At 35.2% G+C, this 15,334-nt stretch overlaps 1 protein-coding gene across 1 annotated transcript in view; it reads right to left on the reverse strand.

Moving 5' to 3' along the window:
• The window catches only part of PLXDC2 (plexin domain containing 2), a 268,814-nt gene that overhangs the window by 54,827 nt on the left and 198,653 nt on the right, over positions 1 to 15,334 (reverse strand). The window contains exon 7 of the mRNA XM_062569044.1: positions 6,968 to 7,067. Within this exon, the coding sequence (XP_062425028.1) occupies positions 6,968 to 7,067 (100 nt within the window). The remainder of the gene's footprint in view (positions 1 to 6,967; positions 7,068 to 15,334) is intronic.

The following is a 15,334-nucleotide window of genomic DNA, read 5'->3' on the forward strand; positions in this document are numbered from 1 at the left end:
AATATGTGTTCAACAGATGCACAACCTCACTTGTACTTTCCCATCACATAATCGCTTTTCCTCAGCATTCCTCAACTGGAACCAGCAATCTAGTGAAATGTAAAAATGTTAAAGAAGTTGGTATGCTTTTTTAAATTATATATTGACATAAATAAAAAAGCTTTGTCAGTGAAAGATCCCTAACAAATCAAGATCAGCCATATACCCAGCAGAAACTGCTAAACAGCAGCATATGTATTCATACAGCTGCAGTAGCTGCAGTTTCATTTTTAAGCCTAGCAGATAAAGAAAGTAGATGTATTTGATTATGCAGAAGTAAATTTGAAGCAAATAATTTATGGAAGATATTTAGCTTACTCTGCCAGCAATTTGCAAAAAATACAAGGGATACAGAAGGGTAGGGCACAGCCACTGTATTACACAGCTACTTATTTTGTTCAATGGGCATTTTGCTCAGCACAATCTGAGCAAATTACTTTTTATTCTAAAGCACCTCCACACTATATAGAGATGTGTGTATATATATATAGATAGATGTATATAGAGATATTATTTTTGTATATAGATCTATATAGAGATATTGGTAAATAGAGAACAGTTCCTTTATAAGCAATTCCTCCTGCAATATTGAGCTATGTACTTGAGTTGTGAACATAATAAAATATAAAATCTTCGTGAATTGGAGCAAGTACATATTTTTCCAACCTGGTATGTCTGATTACTATCATAAAAAAAAAAAAAAAAGGTAAGAACACCAAATAAATTTTTGTCTGATTTTAACAGCTTCAAAGTGTTAAAATTATCCACAGTAATTAATTCTCAAGGCACTGACACTCAGATCAAACATGACTGCAACCAGACTACCAAAGCTGCTATCTTGGTTGTAGTTACACATACACATCCGAACCTTGATCAAACTCAAATTCCCTAGTTAGATACATTCACTTTTATCATTCTCCTAAAAGTTACTCAGAATACTTTAAAAGCCAGAGGCTGAGTCTCAAAGACATATAATCCACTAATAAGCAAACCAATGCAGTAAGCTCCAAAACTATCTTCTTTATGAACAATGTAGAAATTCTTCAACACTGTTCTGTGTCTATTACACATTGTTTATTTGGAAATTCTCCATGTCCTTGAAGATTTACCCCAAACTGTGATGCCAGCTGAGCTGTTCTTGGTACAGGATCTAGGTTTGAAGGACCTGTTTTATCCTCTTATACCATCATTAAACCACAACGCCAAATTCTGAGAATGGTTGGTGGCCAGTTATGGCCTCAGTAAAACCAAGAATGTTTAACTTAAATCACCTGATATCAGCCCTTGAAGGGCTTTTATGTCACCAAAGACTGGCAATATGCCCATCCCCTTTACTCTGCTCCTCAATCAGACATACGATGCCAAGGATCCCAGCTGCCTAGCTAAATCTTTTGGGCCAGAAGACAAACATATAGGGCTGGAGGATTTGGCACTCTGCGTTACTATTTACACCACTGGAAAGTAAGAATAAATACTGCAAATTTTATAACAGGCCCACTTTGCACAGAGGTAAATGACATAATTACCAGCAAGGCGGGAGCAAATAAGGCTTTGCAATTTCCTAGATGACACTGCACCTTTATATGAAAAATATTACAAAATAAACTGGAAATCTTCTTTTAGCCTTTAGGAAGATAATGCTAAAGTTATTTTAGGGGTTTCATTGTTGAAAACAAACCTGAACAAAAGCTTCAGCAAACAGCTGTAACATGCAGAGATGTCACTTAATTACATGCTTGAGTTACAACACATATTGAGTGGCACAAATTGCGCTGAAACTGGAATGCTACTAATACATAGCTAAGCTAAAATTTCATTTTATACAGAATGTTGATGAGTAATTTCAGTGTTATTAGATGCTGAGTTGTCAAAGTATGAATTTCCTAATACAGCTGTACCTAATGTAGTAGAGGCCAAGATCGTACGCCATGAAGTTAAAATGAGACCTTGGGAGTTTGCAGAAGGGAGAGGGACAGACATAGTTGACAACTGAAAGGACTGAGAAGAGAATTCCAAAGTTGGCTGAGAAGAGATGAGAAATAAGAAGGAACATAGAAGACAAAGTGGTGGCAGTAGGATGGGGCACAGTTCTTCACACGATGAAGACACTGAAGAAAAGAGGCGAGAGAAGACTTGCTGAAAGAAGATGCAAAGCCATTCCCTAGTTTTGCTGTCTACAATCATGATCTAACTGGAAGACATCCATTAAATCTTCTTAGTATCTCTGTTACAAAAAAGAAAGAAATCCATTTAGAAGTTTCCAGCCTGTCTGCTGGAGAAGAAAAAACGACAGTCCTGCTAACTTAGCAGAAAACTCAGAAGTGGAGGTCTTGAGCCTGGCTCACTTTGTCTGAATTACATGGAAGAAGCAGAAACCTTTCCACTGAAATCCATTGATGAACTTAATTTTCCACATCCCTGCCATACAAATCTCTAAATTTATGGGTTTTCTTGTTAATTTTGGTGTCAAACAAAAATTCTCTTCCCTTCACACATTACTTTTTATTCTAAAGCACCTCCAGACAATATAGAGATGTATATATACAGATAGATGTATATAGAGATATTATATATGTATATAGATCTATAATATATATGTATATAGATCCATATAGAGATATTGGTAAATACCGAACAGTTCCTTTATAAGCAATTCCTCCTGGAATATTGAGCTATGTACTTGAGTTGTGAACATAATGCTATAAACATTGAAAAAATACATTACCTCATTGAAAAATATTTTTTGGATTTTGGGGGGAAGAGAAAGCAGACAACCAACAGGAAATAAACAAACAAGGTGTAGCTCTGTAAAATATCCAGCTGAGAGAAATCCTATGTAACTCACAGTGTCACTCTGTCTATGCTTTACCTCATTGAATTTTCAATTATGTTTAATTTTATTATTAATGGAAAAGCTTATATTTATTTTTGCCTAGCAAAATCCAACTTGCTGTAATTATACTTTCTAGTGAACAGCGATGACCCAGATTACAAAACTGTAACTGCAACTGTCTATCATTAAGATCCCAAAGAATTATTTCGGATTAACTTTGTGACAGAATCAAGTCAAATGAAGAATTTTGAATACAAGTTTTTCAGTTTTGCAACACGAGTTCATGTCAATAATGACAGAATATCTGGAATAGTTTGGACTGTTATCTGGTGTAGATTTTGATAAAATAGGTTTGCCTCACTTTGTGCTTTTCTATTTTTATTTTGCAGACAGAGGAAAGACAGAAAATGTTAGAAAAAGAAATAGAAATGTTAGAAATTCCATAATAGCTGAAATGCACCTTTTTGGTGAAGAACTCTAATGATTAGTGTTCAAATGTCAAATAACTTACTGCGTCTTGAAAGAGAGCTCCCTGTCAGGAAAGTTTCAACAGGCTGAACAATGTAAAAACACAGTAGAGAGTGTTTAAGTGAAAGGAAAAACTTTCACTTACAGTATCCTGAAACTACAAATAATTTCCTTTGAAGAAATGAGATTTTGCTATTATATCTGGGACCTCTGGACAGCTGCAATGGTATAAACTCATTCCAAACTGAAGTGTTATTATCACCGAGCATATTTACTGATGGCAATGCAAGAAAATCCAACAGTAATCCATTCAGGTTCTTCTTCTGCCTCCTTGCCATCCTAAGCCATTCTGTAGTTTTAAAATGAGTTTTAAAAACATTTCAGGAATAAAATACAGGATTTGTTCTACAGTCTGCCAAAACAAAACTTATTGCTTACACAGTCAGGCTTCTCACCCCTCTTCTGTCCCAACAAAAATCCCAATTCCCTACAACACACCCTCTGGTCCCTTCCTGTAGTTCTCTACACAAATATCTAATCCCTTTCTCCTAACATACTCAAATCTCTAATGAATCCTCTAATTATCAAGCAGGCAAGAGAGAGATTTACCCCACCTCTTTTCTTTTCCTTCTTCCTAGCAATGATCACATCATATGAACTCTTTCATAAAATTATGTAGCTTCATCTAAGAATGAGTTTAGTGAGTTTCCTAGAACTTTAACCACCCAAAAATTTGAAACGACTTTTAATTTTCACACCATAATTACATTCCATTGTCTTGCATCTATTTTTTCATTTGCTAAAATCTTTTGGCTTGAATTCTTCTACCTTTCTGGTAGTCACCCCTTGATGTATTTATAGAGATGAATCGTATTGGTATCAGACTTCATTTGGTTAGGTTTTGTCTTCAAACAGAAAACCTATGCTCCTACCAAGATTTTTACATAGAATTTCAGAACAACTCATCTCATATTGCCTCATTTTTCTCTCTTTCAGCTATAGATATCTTCATGATACAACCTACTATCTCATTCATTGTTCTCAGAGTCTCATCAAATTTGCTATTGCCATCATATGATTGACTAGAACACTGAATGCTTCTTCCTTTTACACCATTTCGGACTTTCCCTTCCATAGCAAGACTTCTGATACTAAGCTCATGTGCACTTTTACTATCAACTTTCACTCTGTTTCTATTATTCCAAAACCATCTTTGTTCTGATTTTTATATTGTACTCCATTAATGATGCCTCACAACTGTTTGTTGCAAAACTTTCTGTATAAACCTACTTCTGTTACCATTATTAGCAAATAAAATAAGAATATTTCTTTCTTTGCCTTGAAAGGGAAACAGATATTTAGACCACTAACTTACAGATATCTAAAGTTAAGCGGGGTTAAGTCTTATACAAAACTAAAACATGAAGCAATAGGTTTTTTTTATAACTATCCATGAATATAAAGGAAAACTGTGTTCTGCTTGATGAAATGGTCTTTGCTAAAGTGTTAAGCAAGAGCTAATAGCTATGCTATCTTTGCCTTCTTTACGGACAAAACAAACAGCAATTTATATTCTGTTGTCTTAAAGAGCTATCAAATAAAGCAAACCAACAATTTTATCATTCTACTTTTTCAGTAATTGACTAGAACCATGGTTGATTTAACACCTCTGAAAAACAGGAATACAAGAACATGCATATTTAAAGAGAATCTACACTGGGTCTCTATTGGCCAACATTACTTATACTAACATCCTGACTAGCAAACTAGTAAAAAATAAAGTTATCATGGATTCCCACCATCCACAGAACCAAATATTAAGAGGTAAAACAGCACATCATACAAAATAATGTAGAAATAATGCTATCAAAATAGTTGCTGCAATTGCATATTTTAGAATCTTTAGCCACAATCAATTTTTCTTATATGCTGCTATTTGAAATAATTTAATGAGTAGAATAAGTTCATGGTGAAACACTAGAAAGATTTTCTGGTAATTACAGTCATCTTATGTAGTTAGGTGAAAATGTTATGTGACTGAAAATTGAATATTTCTTTAAAAAAAGGTTAAGAAAATACTAAACCAGAAGACTAGTAACAAATGATGCGTTAATCAAACACAATATTATGTCATAGCAAAACAAGGTGCATATCTGAAACATTTCTTCAGAAAGATAATTCAAACTGCAATAAAGATTCATATATACCATATATTTTACATATGAAGTCTGTAAATCTAAGGAAAAGCCGTTTAGAACTGTTTAATGATGATTAAACGTTCATGACGTAGCATGAACTTCTGCATGCTACCTGCATCTCTTACACTTAAGTTCTGTGTAACTATTCACACAAATCACTGCCACAAATCACTCAGCCCAACTTCTCACTAAGTGCTCCATTTTAGGAGCACTTAGAAGCCTAGGACTCCAAAGAATATTTAGATCATTTACTTATGAACAATGCTGAGAATGCTAAACCCAGTTGCCTAGAAGCATTTGTTTCCAAGCACTCAAGAGCAATCCATGACACTGCAGGCCTATCACAATTATCTGTTAAGTGGGATCTGAGCATGCCTACCTCGTTTGAACCACACTGAGTTCACACAGAGTAACAGAGCACGTTCAAACTTTCCATCTCCCCTACAGCAAGTCAGGTAAGACCTGGGATTTACGCTCCATCATACCAAAGACTGTTCAAATGTGATGAAGAGAGGGAGAACGGTCAGAGAGGTGACCATTGCGGCAACTCTCATGGTGGCCCCGTCTACCTTACAGATAGGCTCAATCCGGCCAGTCCTTATTAGCCTTTTCTGTGCTGTACCTCTGCCAGGGTTCACATCAGGAGAATATCCCTGGACCTGGCACCCTCTGGAAGCAGCCCTAGGAAGCCATTTCCAGTGCAACTCTTCCCGCCTATACCCTGCTATTAAGGGTACGACACAAACTGAATTTAGTAAATTTGCTCCAGATGTGCGAATAAAAGCAGCACACTGGGAAAGCAGGCATGCTCTACAATGCTAAGAAGTCTAAAAGGGTTCTGGACAAGGCACATTAAAACAAAGCATTAAGGAAATTAGAGGCGATGACTGTTCTTCGTTTTTTTAGTATATTTAATGGCAGAGAAAATTAAATGTCACCTGCATTGTTGTTGCCAAGATTATGTGAGCACAAGGTGCTAGTTAATAACTACTTTTCCTCTTCCTCTCACTAAAATGTGTTTAAGTATTTGAAGTTCAGAATTTAAAGTATCATGAACATCCAGCTTGGATATTTTTATCCTTTTTTACTTGGATACAGAAGAATTTTCTGAACAGTTTGCTTCTTCCCTCCTAAGGATAAGGAGACATATTCCAGATAGAGTATCCTATGGAATACCAATTCAGTTCGTTGACTCTTCAGTTTTGCAGTATTTGGCTGGTCATTTAGTTTTATTTACTTAATTTATCAGCTCATAGGAAACAATGACAGAGAAAGCCACACTGGGAGTTATCAAGCAAATAAAATTACACTTGAATTAACAAACTGAAATTAGCTAAGTGATTTGCTGCACAGTTAATCATCCTTGATGAAATGAGCTTATACTCATTTCTCAACCTCCAAACCACTAACACCATTTCATACTACATACTGGGAATTTGCTGGATCCTGTGCACCACCACAAATGCATCTGAGAGTCCCACTTTCACTGGGTGGTTGGTTGAACTTATCTGTGTCACAGAGACAGGAATCTGAAAGACAAAATAGAAAAATATATGTGAAGCATTTAACTCAAAAAGGTCAGTCTAAAAACAACAGCCCTGTCAGAATAAGTATTTAGCCAGTGTAAATCAGAATTCCTAAATAAAGATGCTATACAAAATGGCATAGCATGACTAAAAATTAATCAAGCAATCTTCAAAAAATCCTTATTTATACCAGTTTGCTTTGCATTATATATAACAACATACACATCAATGCCTAGAGATGTAAGAACTACTATAAATGATGATGTAGAGAAGAGCAAGATTTTTCAGTAATTTATTTCCCCCTGTTGACAACGAAGTGGGAAGAAGTGCTAATATCAGTCAGCGAGGTGGAGGCAATACCTCTCATATGCTAGTAAATACACAAATTGTGAAGCATATGGCTCAGATAGCTCTTCAGTTTTCGGTGGAAGTTATCTGAAGGGAGCTCTGGCCCATTGATATTCATGTTTGATATGTCTTGGAGTAGCAAGGAAATCATCAATGTTGTGGAAAATCTGGAAAATGTCAGATGCTAGCTTGCCAATATCTACAGGAACAAAGAAAAAGTCTTAAAAAGCTATAGACCAGTACAATTTTATAGGACAGAATACTGATGCCAAGCAACATGGTTTTATGAAAATAGATCTTGCCAAAATTGATTTCATTCTTTGAGGAGATTTCAAATTTGGCTGATCTTTGTATAGATGTAAAAGTTTTAGAGGATTGTTAGGTGTTTGACTTACTGACATACAATTTACATGTAACATTTATAGATAACATTTAAACAATATCAATGCAGTTAACTAGACTGATCACAAATAGCAGCCATCTCTGGGGAATCAGGTCAGACTGCCAGTGTATCTTTACAGTGTATCATGATTTTCCAGACATCAGAACGAATATTCAACACTTTTATTAGAGATTGGGAAAAAAACATAAATTTACTGCTAAACAGCTCTGTAGATGATACAGGCTGGTAGAACGAGAGATTAATAAAATGCTGTCAACCAATTATTAAGATAAAAATTGCTAAGTTATGAACAAAGAATGCAAAATAGAGGTTTGGGGACTACGTTCTGGAAGCAGCAGCTCTGAATGGGATTTCTGGGATCTTAACAGATGATCTATTCAAGCTTTCAGAGAACACACTGCAGCAAAAAACTAACTGATCTTTGGCTATACAAAGAGTAATTTAAGTGTGGGGTAGCCATTTTACTTATAGCAACACAATAGATTATTACTGAAATGTTACATAGACCTTCAGAGGGTCTATTTCTTAAAAAGATGTTGAAAACTTAAGTTGAAGAAGATAAAAGAATCATAAAAATAATGCCCAAACTTACTGAGGTCTCAAATGCCATTAAGTAGAAGAATTAAAGAGCCCTTCTTAAAAGGAAAATGGAACGGTGACTTGATGACCATAAAGAAGCACTGCCAAAGGGAAAAATAACTCAGGAGCTAAAAAGTCCTATCATCCAGCACAGAAGTAATGACGGGAAGCTGTAGACATGCATTCAAACTAGAGTAAGGCGAATGTTTTGTGATCAAATGCTAACCACTGGGATAAACTACGAAGGGAAATTGTGATTGTCTATCATTTCAAATCACAACTGAACACCTCACTGAAAGCTGGTGTTCAGTTAGCTAGAAATTCACAGGATCAAGTGTAAGAGAGTGAGATACAAGGAGCTATATGAGCTATTTAATAGCTTGTTCTGACTTTAGCTATGTAAAGCTATAAATACTATATCATTGGCCAACACTTCTCATTTACTAGAAAGATTCCAAAGTAAAAAATTTGGTTACACAACCAATAAATGAGGATTCAGTACTGTCTACATATCAATCAATAGTATGAATTCTGGTATTTGAACTAAACATCAGTAGTTTGTCCTGCTTTTCCTTGTTCCCAAAATATTATGTAGTTGTGCCTTCTACTGATTACATTTAAATTCAAGAATCTGAACAGAAAAGTGAGTTCTGATGAATTAAATACTGTTATAAATTTCCAATTCTTTCTCTGTCTCCATAATATGGAGAATTTTTCCTGGTTTGGCTGCATTTATTTATGGCTTTTTGCATACAGCATATGCTCTGGTATGACAAAAGGCATGATTAAACCAATGTGAAAAACACAGGCAGCTTTTTAATATTGCTATTCCTTCATCAGTTGGCTTATATCAGCTTTGCTTTGATGCAGTTATTAGAGAACACGGCATAAGAAGAAGCTGAAAAAACATATTTTCAAAATAAAACACACAAAGAAGTCAGAAACAGTTTATGAACTCCCAGCATGAAAGTATAAACAAAAGAAGGGAATTATTCATGACATCAGAATACTGTACTGGAAAGTTTATATTAGATATGAAGGAAAGATTTTACAGGAAGGAAGGAGAGACTCTAGAGAAGCTACTGAAGGCAGAAAAAGCACTGATAAGAAGGATGCAGCTACTAATGTGAAGACACATCTCTTCTTAGTTACAGATGAACCGTAACAGACGAAGAAAAGAATCAGAGTTTTATGAACCTAAAATCTAGATGGAATTGGTATTATCAGAAGCTGTATGATCAACAGCGTGCTGGCAAAGTAGATTCAAATATAAACTGTGTCTGATATGTCAACATAATTTTATGCATTTTTACATGCGTGTGCAAACCAGGAGAAGCTGCATTTAGGCCTCCTTCAGAATAAGCCTCCTTAATTTTGAGTCTAGTTCCTTATCACAGATTTTTCTGAATTCATGAATAATTGAATAATTTGCATCTTTCCTCAACAACTATAATAACAGCAAATTAAAATTGTTTTGGCAGGAAGGAGCGATGGCAGGAAGCAGTGATGAGTATTTGCAGTACAAATGCCCCAAATGTTTTCATTTTATTTTCAATACAACTTGGTTCAGAGCTTGAAAGTCACTTTCATTTTCATTAGATAACAAAAACTACGAATGACTCAGTGATATCTGGCATTAAAACAGGAGGCTGGAACTGAGTAGCACAGAAAATACAAATAAAAACTTTTGCAGAAATTACAGAATTCTGGAGCTGAAATATCTCAATGGATTTAGTCGAAGTCCCTGCAGACGTCCGTACTCTTGTGCTAGGCTTTCTAAGGAGAGTGAAGAACTTACTAAATCATTCTCTAAAAATAGTAAGGGCAAGCAAGCCAAGCTTCTCACCTGCAGAAAGTTGTAGTAGGGTCCAAGCTAACAGACTAACAGCTTCAAAAAAGGCCAAAATTTATGTGTATACTTTAGAAGCGGAAAAGGTAAAGAAGTCTCATAAATTACATCAATATAGTCAGCTCTTCAAACTGAGATAAAGCCTGTGTCTAACAATTACTCATACAGAACGTGAATGCTGTCAGTGTGGAACTGTAATCCATGACTCAAGAAAAATTCCCTTCTTCACTTGAAAAACTACAACATTATTAAATCTACATTTACAAACACCTCTATATTTATTTTTTGCAGTGTGGGAAAATAAGACATTTTACAAAACTGAACACCTCAGTCTCCCCGTAATGAGTGTATGAGTGATATTTTATAGGTGAAATCCTTTGAGATATTAGAATAAAATGGGTTTTTACGATTTGATGGTTTATGAGGAAATATGCTCTTTTGACAGAAGGCTTGTAAATGATAAAATTATTTATTGACTGAAAATTGAATTTATTGAATGATAAAATTATTTATTGAAAAATACAGCCATACCTAGGTAGAAAGCAGATATCTAGCCTTTTGTCTTCCTCATCTGAATGACAAGATATGTCGTGACAGGCTGAATACTTAAACAGGCAGGGAAGTAAGAATGTGCAAGTATTTGGTAATGGGTGGCAGGAATTTTATGACATTACATTTGGAGAACTAATTTTAACTAAAATCATTGCAAAATGTACTTTGGTTCTGCTGCTGACAACATAAGCTTTTGTGTTCTACAAACCGCCAGTTTATGAATGAATTTCCCAAAGGCTTATTATCCTGGGGCCATTGACTTCTCTGATCTGGACTGTGTATTTCAGCAATAGAGGAGATATTTAGAATTCATGATGAAACTGGGAACAGTAATTTAGATAGTATTTTCCATCAGAGAGTTCTCAAATTTTATTTGTTTCAACTTTCTTCGAGGATAAGTTAGAATCTTGTCCTTTAGAATGGAATAAAATGATTGCCTTTGACCTTATACTGAAGGAGGTGGTAAGCAGGGTGCAATTACTGCTCCACTTCAAAACTGAGTCATAGATAACGTCCAGAGTATGCTGCAGAATAATAAGCAGGAATACAGTATTATTTGTATAGTTTTTGTAGCCAGTTTCCTCAACAGTCATTAATTACCAAACTGTACAAAACTTAATCAGTGATGAGTGCACATGGTTTCAGTTGTGACACTGCTTCCAATAATTATTTCAATTGTCAATAATCATACATTATCCTGTTAGCATTTGACAAGTATATGCATATATGTCTCACTCAATTAAATTATTTTAAAAAGAAGTTGAAACATCACAATAAAACTTTGGCAATTCATCTATAGTCTTATTTTCCCTATATCTCCTACACTATGGCTTTCTTTTGTTTTGTGTGACAAGAAATATCTCCATAGAAACCAAATTCCTCTCACAGGATTTTTTGTAAACCTTATTCATATAAAAATCACAGCATGTTTTTGGCATCTCACTTATTTTATCATGAACCAACAGGGATGTCACTCATAAGCAAAGAGTTTTAAGTTGCATAAATTGATCGCCTTATCAAAACAAATATTCTGTTTCCATGTTTTGAATCTTGTTACTTAAAACAGAATATTTTCCATCACAAATAGCAGGAACATCAATTGTATCCAAATGCCAGTACTTTGTCAGTTCCATTAACTTCCATCTCCTTTCACGGTAGAAAGAGATTCTACTACAAGTTTCTTTTAGAATTATTTCTGACTTCAAATATTGGGCAATCTGACATGCATTTCAACTTTTATAATGATTTCTGGATGACTACATGAATAAAGAATCATTAGGATTTAAATGATCAAAGAAAGTTTTGAATTGAACGAAATTAAGGAATATTCCTTAAACTATTACTAAAGCCTTTGGCATCTTTGCCTAATTTGTCCGGTATTAATCATGGAGAGAAAAAGAAACCAAATGTAACACTAAGGAACATTAGCTTTAAGCGCTAATGGGAAAGGACTACACTGAAGAGTGTTTTTTTTAAAAAGAAAGAAAGCAAAACAGAAAAGCTCTTGAGAATTGAACTTCTGTGAAATTCAGAGCATAAGAAATGACCGTTCATTACTAAAACCAACAGAAGCATACCTTTTCAGAAAATGTATTTAAATGTATTTGAAAGTATTCAGAAAAAGTATTCGATACATTCTAGAGGCGCAGCAATAAAACTTTCCTGTCAGTTGATCTATTTCCTGACATTTCCTTTCCACTTGCTAGAACACTAATGGTGTAAGAAAGACGTATTTAAGAAGGAAGTTATGTGCACTGTAAATAAACTAAATTGATAAGGAATAAATATTTGACATGCTTTAAAACCATAATAGCTTTTTTTCTTCCAAGGAAAACACAGAAAACTGTACTTGGCATATAGAAAAGGCTGAGTATAGAAAGCATAGGAACTTGCTAATCTCACTTTAATGCAATGTTGATATTAACTCTGATTTTACTCTGATATTATTTGATATTCTGACATTAATCCTGAATTAAATCTGATATTATAGTACAAGAAGAATATCAGAAAAAGAGAATAGCAAATATAATAGCTAAGATTTTTATTAGAGTTAGATTAGCTTGTTCAGGAGCAAATAATAACTAGACAAAGCACCAAAATAAACCTCACCGTGCCTTTCAAATAGCTTTTACATTTCAAAAATTGGGTGCATGGCTCCTTTTACAACCAGCTGACTTTTCTGAAAAATATTCTGATGTCTCTACAGATTTCAATAACTCTGCTAGTCCAGCTTCTTTTCTGAATTTTCACTTGTTCAGAACTGACTCTGGATTTTGGATAATACCAGTGCGTTCTAGACTGCCTCCTATTAGGTGAAGCGTAAAATGCGGAAGGTTGGGCAGAACAGCTCCTGCAGTACTCAGCAGTCCCTGGGCAAAGTCCTGCCTCTGTACACAGCACCGTGCTTATGCGGTCAGCAAGCCTGTGTTGGGCAATCTCTCTCTGAAAAAGAGAATCTCAAACAGTTTGAATAAACAGGAAATAAGAAGTAAAAATTACTTAAAGTGTTATTGACCTACAGATCCCTATTTCTGTCTCCTTTAAATACAGAATCAAAATTATTTTAGAAGTGGATTCTTCAAGATGAACTCCCAGTCTCGGTAATGCTAGGCCACTGTGAGATGCTTTATCATGTCACTGGCAACCTTTTTGCTTTTTCTTACATTTCTGCTTCAATTTGAAAACTTCCAACAACAATGCAATGAAGGTTTTGCAGATTTGCCATACATTAGTGTAATTTCTGATGAACTGTGATGCTAATTTGAAATGGCACCAAAAATATGGTAGAAATATGCTTGTGCAGCTCTTATTCACGCTCGTGAGCAGTCACACAAGTAGTCTTACTGGAGCTAATGAGACGCCTGACAACATGACTCACCAGCAAGAGAAATGGTTCCAGAAGAACTTCCTCAGAAAGCAATGAAGTCGATGCAGCACTGGAAAATAAATCAATTCCCAGCCAGACTTATAAGCACTAGAGTCAAGTTTTAATTTACAAGTGTCTCACTTTTTCTCTCCAGACAGCTTGTGTCTGGTCAGTGATTGGAAATTTTATTCAGTTTTCCTCACTTAGGGGAACAGCTGAAGTATTTTTAATGAAGTAAGGCAGGCTGCAAATACAGATTGTGGTGTACTAGAAATCTCAGCCTCCAAATCCCTCCCCCAGGCAATTCCAAATGGAATATACTAGTTGTGATGTTCAGAGATTTCACTAAAGTTTTTTGGTTAAACGACTTACAGATCACAGGTATGTAAGTATTAGCACTTAAAAAAAAATCTCTTGTCTTAACTACGTACAGGAGTTCTAAAGTGGCATTTGATAATGGCATTTAAGACAAAAGTAACTTGTGAAAGACATGTACTATGCAATGGGATTTTAAATATTCAGCAGTGGAAAAAAGACAAATAATCAATTCTTTCTGTCTCAGGATTAATGAAAAGAACAATAATAATATTCCTCCTGGTGAAAACAGCTTGGCTCTGGAAGAGGTTCCCGATAGAAGCAGTGAGAGTAAACAGCCTAACTAGCTGTAGAATCAAATTGTTGAGTTTATGAACAGATTACATGATATAGTTACACACAGTTCCAGCAACGACATGGGACTGACTAGGTAGACCTTTTCCTCCTGTCTCTCTAACTGAAGGAAAGTTTCCATTGCCTGGCATCCTGCATCATCATTTACATTTGCGCAAAATGAATTTAGAGTAATAGCTTCTATCATTCATGTTACTTCCATTTTGCTCAGGGGAGAAGAAAGGTATCAGAAAGGGTAAAACATTTGATAACCAAGAATAGTCACTTCTTGAAAACTTCATCATTTTAATGCTAGATTTGATATGCAATTCTTGTCAGATGCATCTTAAAATTACAGATTGAAGTGTTTCCCTTCCCACTTCTCTGGACCTGGAAGGCAGGAACTTTTCTGCAGTCTTTACATTACTTTCAACAATTGGAGAAAAGCAAAGCTTTGGTGCACACCCCTGTGGTCAAGCACATGCTTCACAGTGCTAACAAGATCAAAGCTTCCCTGAAGCTGAAGTCAACACTGAAATAAGTTGCATTTTCATAGATTAAAACTATCAGCCTCTATAACACTCAGAAACAACGTGAGAACCAGAACAGATCTTGTGCATGTCTCTTAGGATAAAGGAAGTCACGTAGGTATATATACCAGAAGTTTCTAGTGGTCTGCAGAAATTACCCAGCAGCAATCCTGTTTGCAAGGTGCAAAGACGTCTCTCAAGTGAATATATTACTACAACTAGTAGAATAACTCAAATCATTACTACCATTTTAATGAAGAGGAGAGGAGTTATTATTATTTCTCCTCCATTTAGGTGCATGGCTAAGACAGAGGCATGAAAAGTGAGGTTGAAGACACACAACTAGCCTGCAGCAGAGAGAGAATAGAACCCAGATTTCCCCAAGTCTGGATGATCACTTACATCACTGATTATCTTTTCATATACGCAAGATAACCAAGACATATACATATTCAAGAAAAAAAAAAAAAGAACCTTTCATGCCAAGCAGATTAA

The sequence above is a fragment of the Rhea pennata genome, chromosome 2 (assembly GCF_028389875.1).
Source record: "Rhea pennata isolate bPtePen1 chromosome 2, bPtePen1.pri, whole genome shotgun sequence".
In the NCBI taxonomy this organism is placed as follows: Eukaryota; Metazoa; Chordata; class Aves; order Rheiformes; family Rheidae; genus Rhea; species Rhea pennata.